This window comes from Grampus griseus, assembly GCF_964374135.1.
Source record: "Grampus griseus genome assembly, chromosome: 9".
NCBI classification, from domain to species: domain Eukaryota; kingdom Metazoa; phylum Chordata; class Mammalia; order Artiodactyla; family Delphinidae; genus Grampus; species Grampus griseus.
Genome location: NC_139003.1, coordinates 95,535,672 through 95,562,143, shown reverse-complemented (window position 1 = coordinate 95,562,143; position 26,472 = coordinate 95,535,672). Strand labels below are relative to the sequence as shown.

At 42.7% G+C, this 26,472-nt stretch overlaps 2 protein-coding genes across 5 annotated transcripts in view; one reads left to right on the top strand and one right to left on the bottom strand.

Annotated features, from left to right (window-relative positions):
* Nucleotides 1-7,204, top strand: part of COA1 (cytochrome c oxidase assembly factor 1) — an 86,155-nt gene extending 78,951 nt beyond the window's left edge. For all 4 annotated transcript variants that reach the window (XM_082661937.1, XM_082661936.1, XM_082661938.1 and 1 more), the window contains 3 exons: nt 252-400; nt 5,609-5,685; nt 6,524-7,204. In XM_082661937.1, coding sequence (XP_082518063.1) covers nt 252-400; nt 5,609-5,685; nt 6,524-6,623 — 326 coding nt within the window. In that variant the 3' untranslated portion in view covers nt 6,624-7,204. The remainder of the gene's footprint in view (nt 1-251; nt 401-5,608; nt 5,686-6,523) is intronic.
* Nucleotides 7,205-17,374: 10,170 nt separating this feature from the next.
* STK17A (serine/threonine kinase 17a) overlaps nt 17,375-26,472 on the bottom strand; it is a gene marked incomplete at its 5' end in the record, with an annotated part of 37,956 nt that continues 28,858 nt past the window's right edge. The window contains 4 exons of the mRNA XM_082661462.1: nt 17,375-18,964; nt 19,410-19,589; nt 19,677-19,725; nt 22,856-22,982. Of these exons, the coding sequence (XP_082517588.1) occupies nt 18,640-18,964; nt 19,410-19,589; nt 19,677-19,725; nt 22,856-22,982 (681 nt within the window). The 3' untranslated portion in view covers nt 17,375-18,639. The remainder of the gene's footprint in view (nt 18,965-19,409; nt 19,590-19,676; nt 19,726-22,855; nt 22,983-26,472) is intronic.

Below are 26,472 nucleotides of genomic sequence, written 5' to 3'. Positions count from 1 at the left end.
AGGCACAGAAGGGTCCAGTACCTTGCTCAAGGTCATCTGCCACATCGCTGCAGATGCCGACTTCCTATGTTTTGGTGTCTCTAAAATGGACAGTTCAGGGTAGATGGTCCCTAATGATAATTCCACCCATAAATTTCACGTTTCTGTTTCCATGTTGTACATGAATTACATCATCTCACTTTCTAGGGGGAGTATACCTGACCAAGTTCAATTAAAAAAAAAAAAAACTAACCTTTTTCTTTCCCACTTAGAAACTTTTTCCAGGGCTTCCTATTACCAGTTGGCGTTGGAGCATCTGCACAGCCACCCTGAGGCACTGGAAGCTCTGGGCACTCCTCTCAACGTTCACTATCTCCGACTCACCGACAAGTACAACTTTGTGGACATTGCTGATGCAAAGGTAACGTGCTCCCCCTGCGAACTGCAGGCCGGGTGCCTACTGAGCTGAGGAGGGGCTGCCGTCCTCCGGAAGGAGTCTCGGAGGAAGCTGGAGAAAGATGTGGGATGGGGAAATCTGCTACGTACAACTGCCGCTAGGTGGTACCCAGCACCGTTTAAAAAAGCCTTATGGATTAATTTATTTTCATATAGATTTTTTCCTTTCTGGGGAATTGATGTGGCACGGAAAGCCCTGTTTGTGCTCAGGTCGCCATCCTGAACGGGAGGTTGTAGAGAAATGATCATTGGCGGTTTGCCAGTATTTCAGCTTTGAACTTGAAATACACCTAAACTCTAGTTTTAAAGCTTATTTACATTGCTTCCATGGAATGCCAGTCCATTTTTTCAGCTGTATCTTATCTTCTTTTATAGTTCAACTGATAAAACTCAACTGAATATAAGAAGGGTTTTTTCCTTCTGTTTAATATGTTTTGAGTTGGAGGAATGATTCTCAGTTGTGTGGGGAATACAGAGATGCAGAAGGCTTTCAGGGAGTTTATAGTTTAAAATTCCAGCATAAGACAGGGTGAAGCAAATGCCTTAGTAGAGGCCTAGGAGGGAGAGAGGTTAGTGGCCTGGGAGGTTGTTGTGATGACAGGGAAGGCCACGCCGAGCAGCTTGTACACGAAGGCACATCGCTGTGCTCCCTGCCAGTGTGTCCTCAGCAGAGGTGCAGCTGCCCAGGGAGGGTGTGGGCAGGGAGAACGGGCTGAGGCAACCAGAGGGCTGTGACATCGTCTTGTGAGGTGTGTGCACTTAATTGTGACAAGCAGAAGCCCTGAAATATTTGGAGGACAAGAGTGAGCTGATCTGACCTAGTTTATTTTTTGTTGTTGTTTTTATTATTATTTTTTTTTGCGGTACGCGGGCCTCTCACTGTTGCGGCCTCTCCCGTGGCGGAGCACAGGCTCCGGACGCGCAGGCTCAGCAGCCATGGCTCATGGGCCCAGCCGCTCCACGGCATGTGGGATCTTCCCAGACCAGGGCACGAACCCGTGTCCCCTGCATTGGCAGGCGGACTCTCAACCACTGCGCCACCAGGGAAGCCCAGTTTTTATTATTTTTAATGGAAATAGTTTTATTAGAGATATTTTTCCCCCTAACTACAAAAGCAGTTCGTGCTCAAGTATTCTGATAAGGATAATTGATGATTTTTTAAAAAAATTTAATTGATATATAGTGATTCAGTTGTTTGTTCTTGCAGATTATATTACATTATAGGTTATTACAAGATATTGAATATAGTTCCTTGTGCTATACAGTAAATCCTTGTTGCTTATCTATTTTATATATAGTAGTATGTATCTGTTAATCCCATCCTCCTAATTTACCCCTTCCCCTTTGGTAACCATAAATTTGTTTTCTATGTCTGTGAGTAAATAAATTCATTTTTATTATTTTTTAGATTCCTCATATAAGTGATATTGTATAGTGTTTGTCTTTCTCTGTATGACTTATTTCACTAAGCATAATATTCTCTAGGTCCATCCATGTTGCTGCAAATGGAAATGTTTCATTCTTTTTCATAGCTGAGTAATAGTCCATTGTGTGTTTTGTGTGTGTGTGTGTATACATACATACATCTTCTTAAGCCAGTTGTCTACTGATGGGCCCTTGAGTTGTTTCCATGTCTTGGCTATTATAAATAGTGCTGCTATGAACATTGGGCTGCATGTATCTGTTTGAATTACAGTTTTTGTTTTTTCCATATATATTACCCAGGAGTGGTATTGCTGGATCATATGGTAGCTCTATTTTTAGTTTTTTAAGGAACCTCCACACTGTTCTCCATAGTGGCTGCACCAATTTACATTCCCACCAACAGTGTAGAAGAGTTCGTTTTTCTCCATACCCTTTCTAGCATTTATTTGTAGATTTTTTGATGATAGCATTCTGACTGGTGTGATACCTCATTGTGGTTTTGATTTGTATTTCTCTAATAATTAGCAAATTTGAGCATCTTTTCTTATGCTTGTTGGCCGTCTGTAGGTCTTCTTTGGAAAAATATCTATATAGGTCTTCTGCTCATTTTTTGATTGGGTTGTTCGTTTTTTTGCTATTGAGTTGTATGAGCTGTTTGTATATTTTGGGTATTAACCCCTCGTTGGTTGCATCGTTTGCAAATATTTTCTCTCATTCCGTAGGTTATCCTTTTGTTTTGTTGATGGTTTCCTTTGCTGTGTACAGGCTTTTAAGTTTGATTAGGTCCCATTTGTTTATTTTTGCTTTTATTTCTTTTGCCTTGGGAGACTGATCTAAGAAAATATTGCTACAATTTATGTCAAGAAATGTTTTGCCTATGTTCTCTTCTAGGTACTTTATGGTATCATGTCTTATATTTAGGTCTTTAAATCATTTTGATTTTATTTTTGTATATAGTGTGAGGGAATGCTCTAATATCATTTATTTACATGCAGCTGTCCAGCTTTCCCAGCACCACTTGTTGAAGACACTGTCTTTTCTCTGTAGTATATTCTTGCCTCCTTTGTTGTAGATTAATTGACCATAGGTGTGTGAGTTTATTTCTGGGCTCTCTATTCTGTTCCATTGATTTATCTTTTTCTTTTGGTGCCAATACCATGGTGTTTTGAGGCTTTGTAGTATGGCCTGAAGTCTGGAAGTGTTACACCTCCAGCTTTGTTCATTTTTCTCAGGGTTGCTTTGGCAATTCTGGGTCTTTTGTGGTTCCATATAAATGTTAGGATGATTCTAGTTTTGTGAAAAATGTCATGGGTAATTTGATAGGGGTTGCACGAAACCTGTAGATTGCTTTGGGTAGTGTGGTCATTTTAACAATATTTTTCCAATCCAAGAGTGTGGGATATTTTTCCATTTCTTTGACGACTCTTCAGTTTCCTTTATCAGTATTTTATAGTTGTCAGCATATAGGTGTTTCACCCCCTTGGTTAAATTTATTCCTAGAGTATTTTATGTTTTTTGAAGCGATTTTAAATGGGACTGTTTTACTTTCTCTTTCTGATATTTCATTAATAGTGTAAAGAAATGCAACAGATGTCTACAAATTAACCTTGTATCCTGCTACCTTGCTGAATTCATTTATTACTCCTAATAGTTTTTGTGTGGTGGTTTTAGGTTCTCTATGTAGAGTATCAGGTCATCTGCAAATAGTGACAGTTTTACCTCTTTCCGTCCAGTTTACATACTTTTTCTTTTGTGTGTGTGTCTGATTGCTGTGGCAAAGACTTGCGGTAACACTATGTCGAATAGAAGTGGTGAGTGAGCAGCCTTGTCTTGTTCCTGAATTCAGCAGGAAGGCTTTCAGCTTTTTACTGTTGAGTATTATGCTGGCTGTGGGTTTGTCATAAGTGGTCTTCATTATGTTGAGATGTGTTCCCTCTATACCTACTTTGGTATTGAATTGGTATTGGTTGTTGAATGTTTATCAGCTGCTTTTTCTGCATCTATTGTGGTGATCATGTGTTTTTCGTTAATGTGGTGTATCACATTTGATTGATTTGTGTATGTTCAACCAGGCTTGTGACCCTGGAATGAATCCAGCTTGATCATGGTGTATGATCCTTTTTATGTATCGTTGGATTTAGTTTGCTAATATTTTGTTGAGGTTTTTTTTGCATCTATATTCATCAAAGATATTGGCTTGTAATTATCTTTTTTGGGTAGTGTCTTTATTTGGTTTTGGGTGCTGGTGACCTCATAGAATGAATTTGGAGGTGTTCCCTCCTCTTCAGTTTTTTTTAGAATACTTTGTATGTTTGGTAGAATTCCCCAGTGAAGCCATCTGGTCCTGGACTTCGTTTGCAGGGGATTTTTGCAGTGATCAGTCTGTTCAAATTATGTTTCTTCTTGATTTGGTCTTGGCAGGCTGTATGCTTCTAGAAACTCGTCTGTTTCTTCTGTGTTGTCCAGTTTGTTGGCATGTAACTGTTCATAGTATTCTCTTAGGATTCTGTATCTCTGTGATAACTGTTGTTATCCCTCCTCTTTCATTTCTTATTTTATCTGGGTCCTCTCTATTTCTTGGTGAGCCTGGCTAGAGGTTTGTTGATTTTGTTTATCTTTTCAAAAAACCAGCTCTTGGTTATACTGATCTTTTCTGTTGTTTTTTTGACCTATTTATTTCCTCTCTGATCTTTATTATTTCCTTCCTTCTGCTGACTTTGTTCTTTTTCTGACTCCTTTAGACGGTAGGTTAGATTGAGATTTTTATTTCTTGAGGAGGGTGTGTTTTGCTGTCAGCTCTCGTCTTAGAACTGCTTTATGGTCCAGGTCAGAGTATGGACCAATCTGCTAGAAATAGTTCCCCCTTTTATTAAACAGTGGACTTTTTTTGTTTTTCTATTTTATTATGAAAGTTTCAAACATGCATGCAGAAAATATCAAAGCATTTATGCTGTGGAACCCATATATCTGCCACCTGGATTCTGTAACTAGTATTTTGCTCAGTGTGCTGTTATCCCATACCTGTTTGTCTAGCTCTACCTTATTTGTTCTTGAAACCTATCTATCTTATTATTTTCAAATATCCATACATTTCACCTTTAAATACATAAGCCATATATATCATTAACTAGAGCTTAATATATATTTTTTGAGGTAAAATTTACATTCTGTGAAAGGTGCACATCTAACTAACTCTCCTGATGAATTTTAACAAATGCATCCACCTGTGCAACTCAAGCCCCTGCCTACATGTAGACTGTTCCCTCACCTGAGAGCTGCCTCATGCTTTTCCCAGTTGGTCCTCTCACATCCCCACAGCTCCAGCAGAGGCACTTTCTGACATTTTTTCCCCAGCCTAGTTTGGTCTAAGACATGGAATCACGCATTATATACTCTTGGGTAAGGCTCTTTCACTCTACATGTTTTTGACCTTTATCCATGTTGTTGCATATATCGGTAGTTCTTTTTTAACCGTGGATTTAAAAAATAATCATTGCAAGTACTCAGAACATTGAGTTTGGCACATAAGGTCTCCTTGCCAGATAGGAGCACTGCCATTGACCTCACCAGGACATCCAGAGAGGGGCAGGGCATTTGAAGGGAGCCAGATGGAAAATAAGGTGAATTCTCCAGCTAGGCTCAAGTTCGAAAACAACCAGGTTCTGTGGATAATCACTGGATTTCATAGGTTATCTCTTGAGAGGACAGCACTATATATACACTTACCTCTCTCATTTTATACCCCCAGTTGAAGATTCCTGTCTCTGGACCCAAGTCAGAGGGCTATCTCTATGTCACCTCATCCAGAGATGCCCCCTTTAAGAGGTATGATGGGAAAGTGGGTGGGAATCAGGCAGCAGGAGGAGAACCTTCTGATGGAAACGATTTCCGTTTTCAATTTTAGTTATATGATTGTAGCAGTAAGAATTAGTTTTTCAAAGCTTGAGAAGTTTCACAGCTCGGACAGCATGCCGCTACTTGGGCTCTTAAGCTCAGTCCAGACATTTTATCCAGTGCACGCTACTGAATTTGAAGAACTTGACAGTTGTAGTGGTCTAGGTCTGCCATAACTTGATGCTATGTCGCAGCTTCCAACACTGCTGCCTCCGTCATTACAAATGAATAAAGGCATGGGGTCCTGTTCCAGAATTATTCGTCACATTCTTTAAATAAGCTCTCTACCCCATTAATTGGCTTTTCTTGTCTGGTTGCCAGTAGCTACACTCACTCACTTCCCCCATGGGAAGCCTCTCAGAGATGTTTGCTGTTTAGCCAGGATGTGTTTTAATTCTCAAGGACAAAAGGAGCAGGCAGCCCCTGCCTGGCTCCCCTGGACTCACTGCCCCCTGAGCCTGGGATTAGTGGAGGAGCTGGCCGGCTTCCAGCCCGGAGCTGGAGGTCGAGGGGATTAGGAAACGGGGAGGAGCGGGCTGCTCCTCTTCCCTGGTGCCAGCCATTCATTGGTAAAACTTGCCTTGACGGTGTTGCTGGTTAAATAATGTGAGCCTGGAACAGAAGGTTAAAACGTTAACATACTGCTAACATAAAATAGTGTTTAAAAAACTTAAGACATTCCTAACAACTGCTTTTTTCCTTTTAAACCATGTCTGTCTTTTGCCTCAGTGTTTCGTTGATTAGAGACTATACTTTTGGTTTCTCTCAGGTGGAACCTTCAGGAGGTCTTCTTAGAGCTCAAGGATGGCCAGCAGATTGCCCTGTTCAAGCCCAGTGGGGAGAACAGCAATGAGCTGAAAAAGGAGTGAAGGTGATCAGCCCGTCCTAGCCCGGCCTCCCTCCTCACCATGTGTGCCCCTGTGGCTGCAGGCCAGCCCCCAGGTCGGGCTGGCTGCACGTGTGGGCATACAGTGATCTCAGGATCATTCTAATTTGACCAGTGACCCCTGCTGAAGTTTTTAATTTCATCAGAAAGCTACTATATAAGAATTAATTTGAAAGTTCTCTATATAGAAGCAAAGCACAGAATAAAAGGAATCAGTATTAATAATGTTGATTTCTCATCTCTTTTTCTCTTCTCTCCCCTACCCCAGTTTTCAGCCCTATCAATGAGAAGGTTTTAGGTTTTATTAGTCTTGCAAGGGGACAAAGACCTTCCTTCCCGCTGAGCGCCAGAGCCTACAAAAGCCAGAAACCTGCCAGCTTTGCTTTGCAAAGGCCAGTCTAACCCCCTCAGTATTACTAGGCTTAATGCAGGTGTCGTAAAGGACATTCATGAGCTCCTTTACTGTATTCTTAATATTCATTGGAGGGGAGCCTCTCAGAAAAGATTAAGCTTAAATATGCCAGTACAGAGTACAGGCCTTTCATCGTTAGAAGTTATTTCTGTTCTGTAATTTCTTTCTTTAAAAAATATGCTCTTTGAATAGATCATGAAGTGAAAAAGTTCTTTCCCTGAGAGCTTTTGTTGATAAATATTACGATCTGTACAGTCTTTTTTGTGCTGCTTTATTCTTTAACCATTATGTACCGTCCTGTTGTGTACCTGTCACTTTATATAGTGCCTCATACCTGACTGTTCTATAACAGCTTTTACTTACTTTCAGTGTTTGCTGGATTTTTTCTTGCTGTGGCCAAGCCACAGAAAACCAGGGCCTGAGTGGACCATCTGTTCCGAAGTAAAAGCAAGTAAGTAAGTTTCTGTGTACGATTTGTATGAAGAGGCTTTCCTAACCCAGCTGACAGGAAACAGTATGTAGTGAAAAGATCCTTGATTTCTGTTTCAAAGTCACCATCTTGGGTATTATTTCCAGTTAAGCATATTTCCATGGACTTCTTAATGCCTTTATGGTTGATTGTGAACAGGCCGGAACCTGGTCCTTGCAATAGACATTGTCCTTTCTTTCCTTGAAGTAATGCCGTATACCTGTAGCCCACTACTTCCTGTGTGTCCAGTGATCACTGTGATCCAGCCATGGACTCCCAGTAATGACCTGGAAGACATCTTGGAGGATGCACGTCATCATCAGAGGCAAAGGAGACTTTTCACTGTTTGAGCAAGTGTTCCCAGCACACCCCATGAGTCAGCCCAGTGGTGACTGGAGAAAGGGCTCACTAGAATTGTAAGAATTATTATAGATTTATGAAGACTGCAGAAGAGCGATCACAGCCAACAAGTGGCGGTAGGACTCCCACGTGCCTTTACTAAGATGCTGTATGGTCTCTGCTCACAAGCGGCTTATGTAATACTGGACTAGAAGAGTTCCAAGCAGCGGTGCTAAAACGAGGTAGAAGAGAGACCGATTAGGAGGAATCCAGGAGGCCAGTCAGGTCACTCCTCCCTCTTGGTGGACTGGTGACCTCATGGGCTTATTTCAGACATGATGGAGACTGCCTTGCAAATAGAAAAACCATGAAAACAGGCCTCAGCAGGGGAGGTGTGAGCTATGCTCCAGAAAGAAGATCTGCCATTTGGCCAGTGTATAGGTTAGCTGAAGATACAGTAAAAGCAAGCCCTGGACAGGTGAGGTGACCAGAGCATGAATGCCAGCATTAGCATCTTGCATTGAGCTTGTAGCCCTCAGGTTCTGGAGTAAGTATATGATTCTACTGTTAATGACGGTTTAAGAGACTGTGCAGAATTATACTACTACTCCCAGTTTTGGTGAAGTTGCATTCAGCAAAGATGAAGCTAAACTGAATGACACCCACGTGAAGCAGCCAGCACTGCACCGATGGTGGCCTCTGGCACAGCGGGAAGGCCAGGGCAATGCTCTGTCGACAGCAGCTCCACAGGGCTTTCTGAAGGCTGCTTGACTCTGTTTTCAGTTTGTCCGTATGAAAACTATGAATAAATACTTACCAATCGCTGGTCTTACAGGCGAGGCAGCGTTTATACTGCTTGTTGGGAGGCTTGGCCAAAAGATGCTGTATCCACAGGAGGCCCCATGAAGGGGTTGGGGGGCGTTCAAGGAGGAGGTGAGAGGGTGATGATGGGAAAAGCCTCCAGCCTCCACCCACGGGAAGAGCCTCTCCTCCTCGGTAACCTGTCCACCATCCAGGCTTGTCTTTCCGCCGACTCCAGCAGTTGCTCAGTTCAAAGTGCTGTCAGGAACGTGTACAGAAAAGTTGACATTTTACGATCCAGGGTTCAAAAGTGGGAGTTGAAAATATTAGAAACATGCCTCTGTATCATAGATCACAGTTCATTTAATAATGAAAGGCATTTAATATACCATTAGAAGAAGTAATGGAGAGCAGACAATACTTAAAATAGCAAAAAGCAAACCAAAACAAAAACTACTTAGGAAAAAGTGAGCAAGAAATCTGCAAAACTTACATGAGAGGTCTAAAACACACTACTGAAAGGTACAAATGTAGAACTGGACAAAGGGAAAGACACACCATGTTCCTGGATGGCAAGATTCTTCATCATAAAGAAAGATGTCAGTTCTCCCTGAGTTAAATTTAATGTGGTTTTTAAAAGACAAGCTAATTAATTGTAAATTCCTTTGGAAGAAGAAATAAGCAACGATAGCTAGGAAATCACTGCAAAGGAAGAGTAAGGAAGGGGGGGGCTAGTCTTACAGACATTAAAACATATTTGTAAATAAAATAATGAAGTGCTGGCACATGAAGAGACAATGCAGTGAAAACATAGACGTGCATATGGAAATCTGGTTATGGTAAAGCAGCATCTAAATCAGGGAGGGAGAGGAAGACATTTGAAAAGTGATGTTGGAACAACCTGATAGCCATATGCAAAAAGATGAAATGGGATCAACTGCTCACCATACATTCCAATTGGATCAAAAGATCTAAATGTAAAAATGAAACCATCTAAGCACTAGCAGAAAAATATGGGTGAATTCTTTTATAACCCAGAAGTGGAGAAACTCACCTAACCATGATTCATTATAGAATAAAGAAAATTGACTGTATAAAAACAAATTTCTGCATGTCTAAAAATACCAAAAGCAAAGTAAAAAGCAAATGGTAAATGGGAAAATATTTAGAATATAAATCACAAAAGTTAATATCCTTAATTTCTAAAGAGTGAAAGTTGAGAAAACAGTAACCCAATAGAAAAATGGGCAAAAGATATTATGTATTCACAGAAAAGAAATGCAAGTGACTCAAACACACTAAAAAAAAAAAAAAAAGGTCAACCTCACTCTTAAAAAGAATATAAATTCAAACTACAGGAAGATACCATTTTTCTTCTAGCAAATTGGCAATAATCCCTAAATTTGAGAACCTATTTTCTCAAAAGGCTGTGGGGAAATAAGCATTTTTAAATTGCTGGTGTAAAGACAAAATGAAGCAACACCTGTGGGAGGGAATTTGACAATACCTAGAAAAATGTCACGTACACTTACCATTCTATTCAGCAATCCCACATCTAAGATTTTATCCCAAAGTACACTGGCAAAAAATACAAAATGCCATTTATGTAAGGTTATTTAATGTAACACTATTGGTAACAGCAAAAAACTGTAAACAACCCAGGTACAACCCAAGTCTCCATTGATAGAGAATGGGTTAAATAAACTTTGACTTCCATACAGTTGAGGAGTCTGTACTTGTGAAAAGGAATTTTATATATGCATATGTTAGCTTCTACTTTCAAAAAGAAACAACGGAAGAATAACTAAAATCAATACAAGTAGTTACCTTTGGGGAAGTAAACAAATGGCCAGGGGATGTAAGTAGGAAACAGGGATGGAAGCTGTACTTTCCTGAATGTACCTTGTTTTACACTTTTGACTTTGAAATCATGCTCTTTTGTTTTTACATAATTTAAAAATAAAATCACAAAGAAAAAAATCTTTAAAATACTTCTTAAAATATTGAAACAAATGAACCACACAGAGAAGAAATATTTCAAGTGACTTTCAAACAGTTCTGACTCAACATCCTTGGTGGGATATATCCTCATGGCAAAAAGGAACCTCAAGAAATTTTAAACTACTTTCAGTGGTCTAGTGTTAGTGCCCACGTGCGTACACACACACACACACACACTCACTGGAGACTTCCTCCTTCCCATACTTGTCACTCCTTCTACAACAGAGAGAAACCTGGCTCTCATAATCCGAGGTGTATTTACTAATTTGCTTAAATCTAAAATACACAGAAGGAGTTCTCCTACTGTCAACTTTAAAAAGCAAAAACCCCCAGGAGGGACAAGATGGAGTAGACACACGTTTCCCTATTCTTCCCACTAAGCACAGCTAAAACCCTAGACATTTATCAAACACACTGAAAAATGAAAAGAAGGCAGATTGGCCGAGGATCTTGGGACCCAAGTGATAACAGCAGTGAGTTCCCTGGGCTTTCTTTTGCCTCATGTGTCCCAGACTAGGTGCTGGTGAAACCAGCAGCCTAGAAACACCAATGGCTGCAACAACAAAAGCCAAGAAAAGCCTGCTTTCTCAAGCTAAAGAACTTTCACACAGTAATCGCCCTATTCTAGCCAGACACCATGGAAAAAAACATGGCCCCAACCCTACCCTAGCCTGTCAACAAAGGCCAGGTGGAGAGCCGAGACTTGCTCCCCTTACTCAGCTAGAACAAGGCCTTCCCCGCCCACCCCTTTGGCCCCCGTCCTCTGCAGGGTGTGGTGGCGGAGAAGGCCCAGGGGAGCTACACCCGCCTTTCCTGCCCGCTGGTACTCCCACCCCCCGCGGCATCAGTGGAGCCCCTATTCTTCAGTGGGAAGCCGTAAGGAGGTACCCCTCCCCCTGCCTGGGTGTCAGAAGAGGCCAAGTGGTGAGCCTGGACCTTCACCCCCAACTGGCAGCAGTGAGGAGGCAGTGTACATATCCCCGCTTCACCCACCGGTATGGCGGTGTCAGGAAAAGCCTGCTTTTAAAACAGAAGATTTAGACAAGATCCAGAGTCCCGTGACATAAAACCAGACGTCCAATACACAATAGAAAACCACGCTTTTATACCAAGAACCAGGAAAATCTGAACTTGAAAAGAAGGAAAGAAATCAGGAACTTGAAGATAAAATAGAAATTACCCAATCTGAGCAGAGAAAACAGGCCGACAATAATACCTGTGGTTCTATAACAAAAAAATCTAGCATTCATGTCATTGGAGTCCCAGGAGAAGAGAAAGGTGGGGCTGAAAAAAGCATTTGAAAGGATTAACGTCTGAAAAGTTTCCAAATTTGGCAAAAGACATAAACCTATATATTTAAGAAGCCGAGTGGAACCTAAACAGCGTAAACCTAAAGAAATCTATGATAACACAAACTTCTGAAAACTAAAGGCAAAGAAAAAAAGCTTGAAAGCAGCAAGGCAGAAATACCACCTTACCTATAGGGGAAAGATAATTCAGATGATAGCTGTCTCCTCATAAACCGTGGAGGCCAGAAAAATGGCACAAAAGTTTTCAAGTTCTAAAAGAACTGTCAACTCTGAATTCTGCATCTGATAAAATTATTCTTCAGGAACGAAGGAAAAATAAAGACTTTCCAGATGATGGAAAACAAAAAGAATTTGCTTGAATAGACTTCCCTTAAAAGAATGACAAAAGGAAGTTCTTGAAACAGAAAATGTTGAGGAAAAAAAGTCTTGGAACATCAGGAAAGAAGAACAATGGAAAGAGCAGAAACATGGGTGAATATGATCGACTTGACTTCTCCTCTTGAGTTATCTCAGGAATTGTTTGGTTGTGGAAACAAAACGTATAACATTGTCTGATGTACTATTTACCTGAACTGGTAAAATGTTGACACAACCCATCTTTGTTGCTATGAAATAGTTCTGTATCTAAATTGTGGTTACAGGAAACTACATGTGATAGAGTGGCATAGAACTGTACACACGCACTGCTTGGATGTCAGCCTCCTGGTTTTAGCACTGTACTACAACTACACAAGATGTGTCTGTACTACTATCTTTCCAACTCCTTTTAAGTCTAAAAACTTTGTATTTTGGAATAATTGTTAAGGTGTAGGACAAGGACACTGAATATGCTGCTTTGAAAGGGGCAAAGACGAGGTGATAATCCTTCCCTCCTGAAGGATCTCCAGCTCTCTGAGGATTAAACATCTCTCTTCCTAAATATCTTTTTTTTTTTTCTTCTAGGTACATTTCTCTCACAAGTTATTAGAAAACTGGTCACTTTACAGTAATGGAGATAACCGAGAGATAATAATTTTCATGAAAAACGATCAGTGTATTGAAACTAAGAGAACATTTTTATGTAAAAATGTTGTTATACTATTGCTGATGACATATTTAGTAAAAATAGTTTAGTTTTAGTAGATAAAACTCACTTGTTTTAATAAAAACTGTAAGAATGAATGCAAAGTCCTAAGATTATTCTGCCATGTAAAATGAACTGCTCCCCAAAGGACTGTGTCAGTATTGGTTTGAAATAGGAAATATCTCCTATTTAGAATATGTTTAGATTACAAGAGCCTGGCAGGGGGGTTGGCAAACTTATTCTGTAAAGGGCCAGAGAGTAACTATTTTAGGCTGATTAGGCCATAAGATCTCTGTTGCAGCTACTCAACCCTGCGGGTTTTCCCATGAAAGCGGCTGTAGACAAATGTAAATGAACAGGCTGTGTTCCAAGAAAGCTTCATTTGCCAAACACGCCACAAGGGCATAATGTGCTGACCTCTGTACCAGCCTAATCTCAGGTTACCTATCCTCCAGTCATTAACAAAAATTCATCCACAATCAAGCTACACAAAAATAATTTTAAAAAAATGATTGTTTATGGACATTAATATGTAGCCCAAGGTAGACTCCACTGAGGTTAAAGCCCTGGAAAGCTCAACGATTCTATCCTCTGTTTTGCCGGCAGCTGCTAAGATCCTGGGCAAACCACATATTCCCTCTGAGATTCTATTACCTCCTCTCTACTTTGAGAGAATTAGGAGGGATGTTATTCCTTCCCAATTTTGTTACCATGAATTTCAATTCAGCAGACTTACTTCCACTCTTACCAACAAAACTTTAGACCGAGACTTTAAATGAAGAGCTTCAAAAGAAAATGACACTCATTTTTATTTGAATAATTTATAACATAGGTCTGATGAAGCACAGTGAGCTAAAACTGACCACTGGAGGATTAGGAATGTCAAAAACCAAAACTGAAAAACAGAGAGTATCCAAAACAATAGCATCAAATAACAAAATACACAGGGATAAAGTTCGCAAAGGATGTACGAGGACTCTACACTGGAAAATATAACATGATGCCGAGAAAAATTGAAATAAACGAACGGGAATACACACTATGTTCACAGCCTGGGAGAACTGTTAAAAAGTCAAATTGATTGACAGATGAATCGGAAACAAAATCCCACGAGGCTTTTTTAGGGGGTGATTTTGGTAGAAGTTGACAAACCAACGCTAAAATTTCTTCAGAAATGCCAAGGACCTAGAATAAACAACAGTCTGAAAAATGAAGGAATTGGAAGTCCTACTGTACTTGACATCAGGACTTACAAAGTTCTGACAAAAAGATAAGCAAATAAATTAATGAAACAGAAGAGTGTGCAGAAGTAGATCCACAGACATACGGTCAGATGATTTGAGACAAGGACAGCAAAACAGTTCAATGCGTAAAGGAAAATTGGTCTGACAAATGGTGCTGGAACAACTACATATTCATACGGAAAACAAGGACACTTGACCCTACCTAACACCAAAGGGGACAAAAGTGTAAAGTGGATTGCAGGCCTGAACATAAAAGTTAAAACTATAAAGCTTAAAAAAAACCTTCGTGACTTTGGGGTAGGTAAGGACTTCTTAAAGAGGATACAGAAAGTATTAACCATATAAAACAAAAATTGATGAATTGGACTTCATCGAAATTACAGCTACCTTCTCATCAAAAGACACTGTTGAGAAAACAGACAACCCACAGTCGGAAAAAAATATCTGTAACATGTAAATCCTATAAAGGACTTGTATCCAGAATATATAAAAGATTATCACAACTCACTATCCAATTAATAAAAAGGGAGAAAAAGGACGACACAAAAAAGGTTCAACAAACACATGAAATAGTGTTTGTTCCTCACTAATCATCAGGGAATAGCAAATTAAACCACCTTGTGATACCACCACATACCCATGAGAGTGGCTAAAATAAAAAAGATGGCCAACACTAAATGTGAAGCAATGAGAACTTGCATATATTGCTGGCAGGAGTGGCAAACAGTACAATCGCTTCAGAAATGGTTGGGCATTTTCTTAAAAAGTTACATATCCATCTCTCCCGTGGCCTAGAAATTCTACTCCTGTTTAATCTAAGAGGAATGAAAACGTGTCCACAGAAAATCCCTGGACAAGAATATCTGAACTTCCCTGGTGGCGCAGTGGTTAAGAATCCACCTGCCAATGCAGGGGACACAGGTTCAAGCCCTGGTCCGGGGAGATCCCACATGCCGCCGAGCAGCTAAGCCCGTGCATAACTACTGAGCCCGCGCACCACAACTACTGAAGCCTGCGTGCTCTAGGGCCCACATGCCGCAACTACTGAGCCCGTGCTCCGCAACAAAAGAAGCCACTGCAATGAGAAGCCCGCGCACCGCAACTAGAGAAAAGCCCACATGCAGCAGCAGCAATGAACACTCAATGCAGCCAAAAAAAAAAAAAAAAAAAAAACACCAAACAAAAACAACAGAAAAAAGAATATCTATAGCAGCTTTATTCGTAAGACACAAAACCTGCAACAGCCCTGGGGTCCATGAACAGAGATATGGTTTTACATAAGCTGGTGTGTTCAAACAGCACCACATGGCAACAACAAGGAACACACTGCTGATACAAGCACCAATATGTATGAGTCCCAAAATCATGCTGAGTGAAAGCCACGGCAGGGTGGACGTGCCATTAATTCCCTCTCTCTGAATACGTGCATTTGTCAAGCTCGAGAGAGGCTGGTACGGATTTAGAGCTTTACACTTCGTAACTTGTAAATCATATCCCCTCCGACAATAAAAGCATAGTTGGCAATTAAGGCTCTTGAGGTTAACGTTTTTAATCCAGCTCTTTTAATTCTGTAACAAATTGAAGGTCCTAAGTGCTAAATGACCTTGAGCCATACTATCGTATTTTTAATTTTATCAGTCTAATTCAGATTTCTCCAAGTGTGAGCTTAAAATGTATTTAGGATTTGTTTCTTGGTACCTTGAGATGATCCATGTCGGTGGCAGGGAGCGATGTTGCTCAGGCCTCCGTGGACGGAGCCGCACAGCATTCACCTCGTGTCCAGCAGCCTCTAAGCGACCTCTTCTCTCCTACACTTTCTTCCAAACTGAGGTCTGTTGGAAAAGTTTAAGATACACCACAATTAGCATCTGATGTGCCTCTGTAACTATGAGAGAAAGCCATATTCTCCTACTTTTCATGTGAAAACAACAAAATGAAACATTAAAACACAATTTCCCAGTTGACTAAAACCACTTACATTTTGCGTATTTCATAACTTCTCATCAAGCTAAAATATGATAATGTTGAATTTTATTATAATTAAAACTGGAGTTCTAAATTGCATGGATATGAATAGTTTAGTCCATTGTAAACAAGTGAAAAGAAAAATTAACAGAGCTAGTTGGTTAGTAATTAACAGAAAGTTTTGGTCCAATACTGTGAAGACTCTTTATGCTCTATTTATATGACGGACACCAAAAAATGTCAATATATCCCTTTACCAGTGCAAGTGCTTCCAAAAAAGCAGTGTACAATTCTAAATTCAAGGCACCAAGAGCAGCTAAGGACAGCTGCACACTGCAAATGGCAAAGTGGCCAGCTAAAAGAAAACACATCTATTTTTCTTTTCTTTTACAGATACAGCAATTACATTAAATGTATTACGAATACAGTATAAAAATGGCTTGGAAAAAGTCTAACTGTTGTCCACACGATTATGATTTTAAAACTGAATAAATTCATCAAGTATAAAAATGTGTCATTCAAATAGTGGATTTTTTTTCTCACCTCCCTCCTATTTTTGTTGGAGGTATTTATAAAAATTTGCCTAAAATTGTATTTTACCTCTTTTCAAGACTTACCTGAGGCTTTAGCATTGTGGCCGTGGGTTTTCATTGAAAATTGCCACTGTAGCAGAATTTCCTCTTCCTCTTTATAGAGCTTGTTTAGAAATGCTCGTTTCCAAGAAACTGTATAAATCAATAGGCCAATTTAGTGAGAAAACAGTGCAAACAGAGGGTTCGAACTGCCTAATCAATTTCACCTGATGGTGTCGGACCAACACAGGGCCTGCGACACTTGCAAGGCAGGGCTGGGAGCTCGTGCAGACCACGCATGGGAAAGTCCAGCCCAGTACCCTACACACACTTGAAAACAGATGGTTAGGGGTTCCCATGGTCCTGAGGCTGACATCTGAGCAACCAGGCTGGGAAGAAAGCACCACGTGACACCCTAGCGGACTGCGAAGGGATGGGTCCGAGTAGCTCACGGTACAGAGCACACGCTTCGTGCACACAAGTCACAGACAAGTCATGTTCACCCGATACAAGCACCTAATACAAGGTAAATAAGGACTCGCAGACTGTTCTGTGTAAGAAGATTTAGTTGCTTTAAGTTATACAGCATACGCTTTTACATGTCCACTTTTTTAAATAGGAATTTGTTCACTGTGGGCCCAGATACAGCTGAAGTGTTCACTCCTAAGTAAATTAAATGCTACTGAGTATATTCTTATAAATCTTACAAGTCTTAGGGTACCTCCCTAATGACAAAGTTTCCAATGTCAAATCGTTTACGAACAAAGTAAAGGTTTATAAATATTCTGGCATCTTACCACTTTTCCTAGTATTGCTTGGGGGCTAATAGGAAATTCAACACAAGCAGAGAGGCTCGATGGCCAGCATGAATATGCTTTATATTTCTTCCCCGATTCCTGGGGATTTTATTAACAAAAACAACTTAATAGCATCCTCTCACTGACCGAAGCACCACTGTGTTGATCAGATCACACTGCCTCTCGCAAGAGACCAAAGTCAGGTGACAAGCGTGTGAGGAGGCGGCAGGGGTGCAGCCTGTGAAAGAGGGTAGACAAGGAAGGTGTGATGAAGGACACGCGGAGCGAACACTGGGTTAACATTACAGGGTGACTTAACCTTTGACCTTGAAAACCAGAACAATTTCAGAGGTGAAAAATCACCACCACTCTTACTAGTGATGTTGAAGAAAAAACCTAAAATTAGCCACAGGCTTTTCCACTGATAAGGCTGCAAAGCATTAGGAAGAAAACAGACAACAGAAGCCAAGTCAAGTCAACATAGAGCAGTAACAAAATATAAAAATAAGACATTATTAACTAGCAGATGTTATTCTAGGTCTCAGAAATTTGCAAAATACTTATTTAAATTAAAATTTTAGTCCCCTCAAAAAATCCAAAGTGAAAAAGTATCAATTTTAGTAACAATATCAACATACATATATGCAGATATAGATATGAATAATGCAAAACAGATTTACAAAGATGTTAATTTTGGCACTTTTACTTGGAGTTTTAAGGAAAGTGACTACAGATATCTTTGCGTACACATTCTCATTCTGGAGAAACAGGATGCAGAAATAAAAGGTTCAAGCATCTCCCTTCTTAAAAAGAACTCTGAAAAAGGTAACTTTACCCGTTAAACCTCCTGGTTGGCAACTTTATAAATCTGGCTTGATTTCTCTAACTCCACAAGTTTGACAAAGTTATTTTAGTTTCTACCAGTGACACCTGGTCATCCACTTTCAGCACATGTACCATTTGGCCAGAAGTCCATAAATAATGTTTCCAATATAGAAATCTTAAAGTTCTAAAGGGAAATACTGCTCAGTAGATAAAATCTCCCGGAATGTCTTGCAGCAGAGGTTCCTCAAATTTAAAGCGTTTGGAAATGGCCTTCTGCTCCATTTTCTCTTTTTCAGACTGTCTGCACTGTCCTAAAGTATATGAAGTAACTACAATCAACTCCTCTGTGACGACGGATTCCTCGGTTTCCGGCTTCTGAGTATCTGAATGACTTTCAGGCACAGGATCGCCTTCCTGGAGGGCCTGTGCCTCTTCTAATGCTCCTTTCACCTTGAGAGAAGGTTCCTGAACACTGCTCTGCGTTAGCCATGGATGTTTCAGACACTCCTCAGCAGTGGCGCGATCTCTGGATAAAGATACACATTTTACAATTAGGACAAAGTAGTTTAAAGCCTCAACTGTAACTTAGAGCATAAGGTATTATATTTTGGGACATATGAACCACAAAGATCTTACTGTGGTTCCTGAATAAAACAAAGTTTTAGCATTTGCATGCAAATGCCGTCCCCACAACATAGAAAAATAGTATTTTAAGTTACCTCTGAAAAGCCCCTTTGAAAGACCAAGAACAGATGGCAAATATCTGTTATACTGAGGTGCAGTTCACATTTTCTAAAAAACATTTTCATTTTTGCCACTTTTTCTTTCAACAGATGTAAGAAGCCAAAGGTTTCATCTAATTTCATGTCTACACTTTCATGTCTTCACTTTGGGGTTTCAGTTGTTAATCTGCTTTTGTTCAGAGCAGACTGCTCAAAAATTGATAGAGATCGATATTAACGAATACTTACTCAGGTTTCTTAACTAAAAGTGTCTTGATGAAGTCAACAGCTGACTCAGACACAACATCAAATTCTTCCTCAGAATAACTCAAATTCATCTGTGAGATGTTGAGGAACGTTTCTTGTTTATTATCGCCTAAGAAAGGCGATACTCCCGTCAGCATGACATATGCCAACACTCCAATGCTCCTAAACCAGAATGAAAATGTAAGAAAAATTAGTATCATATTCATTTCTTAAAACTAATTTGATCAATTCATCATAAATAATTCTCACCACATATCCGTTGCCATGCTGATAGGATCATAACTAAGAATTTCAGGAGCTAGTATCAGAAACAAAAGAAAACATTTAGTTTTGTGGAAAAAAATTGCCAAATTTGCTCTTAGAAAAATTTAAATATCAAACTAAGACACTGTCAAGGTTTGGGCTAAGATGAAATAAGTTCACGTTATAAGTCAATATGCATTACTGTAAAGTCTAACTAGATGTTTATAATTAACTTGCTTGCTTTTTGCACCTCTATCCTCCAATGCTGGGTCCTAGTATTTTTTTTTTTAAAATATCTGAATACATAACTACTGCCATATAAACTGGCAACTTTTACACTTTCCTCTTCCCACACCCTCTATCTAATCAAGCATCAGGTTCCCGCTTTTAAATCGTGCCCCCCCCCCAGTCTACAGCACGTGCCCCCTGACCCCCACTTGGTCCCGCCCTCTGATCTACTCTCTATGCTGTGGCTGCAGTGAGCTTTTAAAATGCCCACCCATTAACACAAAGTCAGTCAACAAGGTTAGAAACAACCTGGGCATCCTTGGAGGACATGCATCACACACACAAACAACAAAGACAACCTACAGGGTTGAGAAGAAGTTTGCCTTGATAATATCTAACTAGACTGCTGCCAGCCAGAGAAGTAACAGAAAGGCAGTCCCAAGTGTGCAAGGACACGGGAAATTCAGGAAAATCCTCCCTGAAGACTACTCACTGGTACGATCCAGTCAACCAAAAGACGAATGTTTTCAAAAGTATAGAAATAGGAAGACTAGGCTATGAAAAGACAGGCAATAAGTACTGAAACCATTTAAAAATCAAAGCCTAAAAAACAGGGGTAATTACAATAAAAAAGGGAATGAAAATGTTCTAGGGAAAACCAAAACGCTGAAAGTTGCACATGCATTAGGAGTGGGAGATAAGCCTGCCCCAGAACAGGAGAGCGGGAGGTGTAGGGGATACTGGTGTCCCCACTTCTATCTGAAGCTGTCGAGCTGAGAAGCAGAGGCTATGACTGTTATTTAAAAGTTATAAAAGAGGGAGTGCCCCGGCGGTCCAGTGGTTAGGACTCCAGGCTTGCACCGCAGGGGGCACGGGTTCCATCCCTGGTCGGGGATCTAAGATCCCACAAGTGATGCGGCATGGCCAAAAAAAGAAAACAAAAAGAAAGTTTTAAAAGACACTACCAGGAAACTTAAAATCAAATGCAGAGTATCCAAATTACTGGTGGGGAAAAAGTACAACAGAGCCGAGAGAGCAGTAGATGGTGGGAGGAGTGGGGAAGGAAATAACATTAGCTTCCTTTTCTGAGTGTTTATTACGTGCTGAGCGCTGACGTGAGAGTGTGATGGAGCAGATCCAGTGAGGTAGGACTTCCACAGCCTCGTTTCGTGGACAGAGGACCGTGAGGTATAGAGAGATCTGGGGACCGAGGTCCCGCAGCTGGCCGGTGCGGAGGGGCACACACCCAGGCAGCCCTTTCTGCGTATGATAGGCTGGGGCGGGGCTGGGGGGCACGGGGCCCCCTTTAAAAGGCAGGCCAGGCGAAGAGACAGGAGCGTCGCCTGTTTTTCTGTATTATATCCTTCTGAGTTATTTGTAGTTTTGGGGGGTTGGGCTTGTACTGCTTTTATCATAAAGAATACAGCTTTGTTTTTTGGAGGGAAAAAAGCTCTTGGTAGAAAATTTAGAATTTACCGAAGAGCAGAAAGCATCGGAGGGAAACAAAACAAACAGCCCCCCAGGAACTCCTTCAGGGCAGTAATTCCCATCGGCGTCTCGGCCCACAGCCCTTCCGCCCCGCAGCCTCCCGTCCTTCCTCCAGCTTACAAGGCCTCCCGTTCCTCACGGCGCTTCCCCCGAAGCAGCGGCATGTTAAGCCACATTCCTAACGCTAACTCAGCGGTCGTGAGACGTACCAGTTGGTGTACTGGAAATTGTGTTCTAGTCCACAAAAAAACACACAATATTTGAAGGGTGTTTTTCTGTCTGCGATATCTTTTATTACCTAATTAATAAAGGCTCTGCTGTTTCAAACTGCAGGACTTTAGAAAGTATTTTAAAACTTCAAAGTATTTTTTGTACTGTCATTGCCCTATAGCTTTGTTTTCCTCAACCCGACCTGTCGCCTGGGACTTTCTGTGTCCCCCTGGAATCCTTTTTTCCTTCCTACATAAATTCCCACCATCCTGGGCTCCTTCAAGGACTACTCTTCTCCTTTCACCTTCTTCTTGCCACGCCCCCAGGACTTCCAGAAGGAGAGGTGTCCGCCCACTTCACACCTCTGCCCTCAGGCAGATCTCCTTCTTCCCCCCAGGCCCGGGCCACAGCCTTCTCTACTCCTGGTCACAATGATGCTCTCACCCACGGACACAAAAGCCATCCTCCTCCCCGGGCTGCCATCACCCTGGGCAGCTTCCACACTGATGTGCAGGACCCTACCAGCCTGGCACCCGCGCTTCTCGACCTCGTAGTCTAAAGAAGCTGACCTTGCAGAGCTACATCCAAGGCCTTGTAATCACAAAGAGCCCTTTCTGCTCGGACATTTTAAATGATAAAACTGTAATCCCCGGTCACACCTTTAAATTATTTTACTGCTTTGCTCTTCTACAGAAATCTCTCTTTTTCTTTAACCTATCCAACCACTAATTCTTTTATGCTCCATTTTCCTTCCAGTCTATCCAAAAAGTCATAGTTTACCACTTTTTCTACCAAACCGAGAAGCCATGGTTCATCACTTCGGCTGCTCTCTTTTTCTTTCTGCCAGAAGCTCTCAGCCCTGCATCAACCCAGCAGAATGCCCTCTGTTTCCCACATCTGTGCAATCACAGGGCTTGCAATGACTTTCACAGTGTTTATTCTACCAACTTGCAGTTCTTGAAAGCTCCTTGCTTGTTAAATATCCTTCCACCCTCAGATAACCTGACATCCTCTCCTGTTCCTTGTAGAAGCAAATCCCTTCGGCTTCTCTTAGCCCTGCAGGAAAGGGACTGCCAATTTGGTACCTTACTCTTTAAAGTTTTCCATTTTTTAACTTAATACAAAGGAAGGGACCTCTGATGGTAGAATTTCACCACAGTGGACGGCAGGCCCCACCACTCATCACGCCACATGTGGGTTCCCCAGTGAAGGTGATGCCTGACCCCAACACAAAGCACGCAGCTCTCGGGAATACTCACCCACGTACTCGGGGGTGCCCATAATCTCCCGGAGCTCTTCGCCGTTCTTCAGTACTCGTGAAAGACCAAAATCAACGATCTTAATGTCACCCAGTGGAGAGTCACTTGTCAGCAGAATATTCTGGGGCTACAAAATGACACCCCCCAAATTAATAAACCGCGATTGCGTATGAAGAGCATAAAGAGCAGGCAGCCCATAAAACATACAAATTTCACCTGTGGAACTGAGAGCGAGAAATTTAACAGTAGACAGTCATTCATCAGACAGCTGTTTTTACAGCGTACTTCCTGTGTGTAAGGCAGCAGGCCTCGTAGCATCTCTTCCCTTACACCGGCTCTTTGTCAGCACGTAACTGTGCATCTATTCCCATCTTAAAAACCAAACCAAACCACTTAATAAAAAAAATCCTCCCCCCATGACCCTGCATCTCTTTCTAGCCAACACACTCACTCCCTCAAAGCTCAACTTCTTGAAAGCGAGGTCATCTCAATCCAGCTGCATCGGGATTTGCCCCCTGTACTCGACCTGCTCTCACTAAGGTCACCATGTCTTTAATAATCGAAGGCCCACCAAGTCCAGTGGGGCTCCTGCAGGCACTGACGGCGGGACGATTTGGAACTACTGGTCGTCCTTATATTCCGTCTTGGATCTATTCCTCCCTCGCCATTTTTCTCATGACTGTTTTCTTTGCTCTGCTTTTAAATAGTGGTGTTGCCCAAGATCTCTTGCTGGCTGGCCCTCTTCTCCTGACACTCTGCGTTCTATTTCTCAGCAATTTCATCTACCATCAGAGCTTTAGCCGCCACTTCCATGCTGATCACTTCTACCCTAAGCCCTCTCCGGACCCACAGCGCCAATTAAAATCGGATCCTTTCGCCTGGCAAGGCCTTCAATGCAATCCACACCTCGGGCACCAAACCCACTGCTCTCTTCTGTATTCCCAGCCTCAGTGCTCAAGTCAGACACTGGGGAATCGTCCTGAAGTTCTCTGTACCCTTCATTTTCCACCACTTTCACATCTAGTGAAGCCACCGGTCATGCGAATCCTATTTCCTAGATCTCAGTACTCCCACTGCATGAAATCTGGGATTTCATTACCCCCCTGTCTGTAGTTTCCCCACCTTCAACCCACCCTCCACGTACGACAACCTTCCCATGTTGTAAGTCTGATCGTGACACTCTCCCTGTGGTCGTCTGGCTGTTCTTCGCCAAGAGACACACTCCAGTGGGGACGGGGCGGGTGTGATGTACACGGCGGTGGTAAGCGCCACCCAGAGGACCAATGAGCTTTGCACTCCTGGAGTCATTTTTGCTCAGCTGAAAATAACTAGGACATCTTTGCATAAAAAGTCAAGCTGATACATTATGGACTAGAATGTAAAATTCATCCCAGTTTTTAAAATAAAACATGAGATCTGAAAGAGGCTTATGCGCGCTTCAGAATGGGTCGGCGCTTACTGTCTTTGGCCGTTAAGAGTACTTCCAAAGGTGAACTGAGGACACTGGCACCAATAAAGTATAAGTACCTCACTAGAGCGTCCAGAATGTTCCGTGCTCCGGCCCCTCCCTCCCTTTCTAGATGACTCTCCTGTCACCATTCTGCGGGGAGTCTGCGCTCCAAGTCAGTCGGGCTGTAGTCCCTCAACAAGACCCACGGCCCACACCTCAGGTCTCTGCTCGGGAAGGCCCCTCCCCGGTGGCCTGTCAAATTTATCCTCACGGCTCCCTCCGGCACAGGGTGGCGTCTCCTCTGCGAAGCCCTCTCTGCCCTCCCCTCCCCCGGCCCCTCTCGCCTCCCCGGCGTTGTTCTGTTAACAGGCGTTTCGGTCTCCTCCGCCGCGCGGTTCTCTAGAGGGTGGCAGTGATGTTCACGGTCCTCTCCTGCCACTTCCACGCAACCGCTCCATCCGGCTTCCGTCTTCTCGTCGCCGCCCAGGTCGGTCAAAGCCAAGGGCGCCCTCGGGCTCTCCTCTGAGCACCGGCGTCTCAGTGGCGCTTCACACTGCTGCTCCCTCCCTGTTCACCAGCTCCTTTTCTCTCGGCTTCCAGAACAGAACACCGTCCTGGTTCCCTGCTAACTCCCCGGCTGCTGCTGTTGGCCCATCTCCTGCGACCCGCCCACTAACTGCTGGGCCCCCAGAGCCCGATCTGGAGGCTCCCCCTCTCCTCGCCCCACTCCCACCCCGCACCTCCACCTGCACCCAAGGCCGACGACCACCTGCCCCTCTGGACTCACAGCCTCTCTCTCTGGCTCAGGTCCCTTCAACCAACTCTTCACCTAACCTCTCCCCTTTGATGTCTGTCATCGTACCCCCGCCACCTGGGACGCTCTTCTCTGTTCTGCTCTGCCTACTGTCAACTTGGCGAGAAGACCTAACACGGCAGGGAAGCAGCAACGTGAAGGGCTGCCCTACGACAGAGGATGCTGAGGTACAGGGGGGCCCTCTCTTTGAAACGGGTCTTACTATCGAGCCAGCCATCCGGCCTACTCTTTTCTATTATGAAGATGCTTGTAGGTTTATCTCAGTCTGGATTCAGAAACAGAGGGGAAGAAGCTACAGCTCCGTGGGAACAGGAGCCAGTCCTGGCCATGGTGACGTCACCGGGCTCAGGGCCCGGCACCCGGCAGGCCCGCGCTGCTACTCGCCCAGTAAGTGAAAAGAGGAAAGGTGACTAACTACAAAGAAACCCTTAAAGGGTCTCTATTTTGTGTCAGGACAGGTGGTACCATAACTATGAGTACTGCCAAGCCCCTACTGTCCTGAGTTCATACTCAGAAGACAGATGGGCCTGTCGGGCTCAACTAGCTCAGGTGCTGCAGTTGACAAAGCACTCAGGCAAGAGATGAACAAGACGCAATGATTCTGCCTTGGAGGGTTCCTGAGGAGGTAGGGCAGCAGCCCTGACAGGGAAGAAGGATTTCACCACTTATTCCGCAAAGTTTTACTGACTGCCTAGTGAGCTGTGACCTGAGGAAATGGCAGAAAACAAGTCCTCCGTTCCTTTGGAGACTTATATTCCAATAGGGTCAAATAAGTACAAATAAATAATACAACCTCAGGTTGTTTTAAGCTCTACAGAGAACTCAGAGTGGAGGAAGGAGCGAGAGAGTGCCCGTCAGGTATGTGTGTGTGCGGATGCTATTTCCAGGGCAGTCAGGGAAGGCTTCCCGGAGGCGGCGTACTTGAGGGCAAACCAATGTTAGGAAGGAGCCAGTCATGGCGGAGCCTCTCGGGGTTGGGGGTGGCAAAGGGAAGAACTGCGAGCTGAAGACGCGCACAGAGGTGAGGGGCACGTGTGAGGCTGGAAGGAAATGGGGTTGGGGGACAGGACTCGCAGGGCTTTGTGGGCCATTCAGGAGTGCCTGGCAGAAGGCAGAGCAAGTGGAGGGACGGAGGACATTCCAGGGAAAGACAAGAGCGCAGGCCAAAGTACACAGGGGAGCCGGCACACAGCACGATGTGCAAGGGACTGTCAAATACAACCATGTGGCTGGAAACAGCCTTCTGAAAAACGTGTCTTTAACCTGTTTTTAAAAGTCTCTAGGGGGAGAGAGACAGAGTGAGGAAGATATGATGAAGCATGGAATGAAAGGAAAATTTTACACGTAACAGAG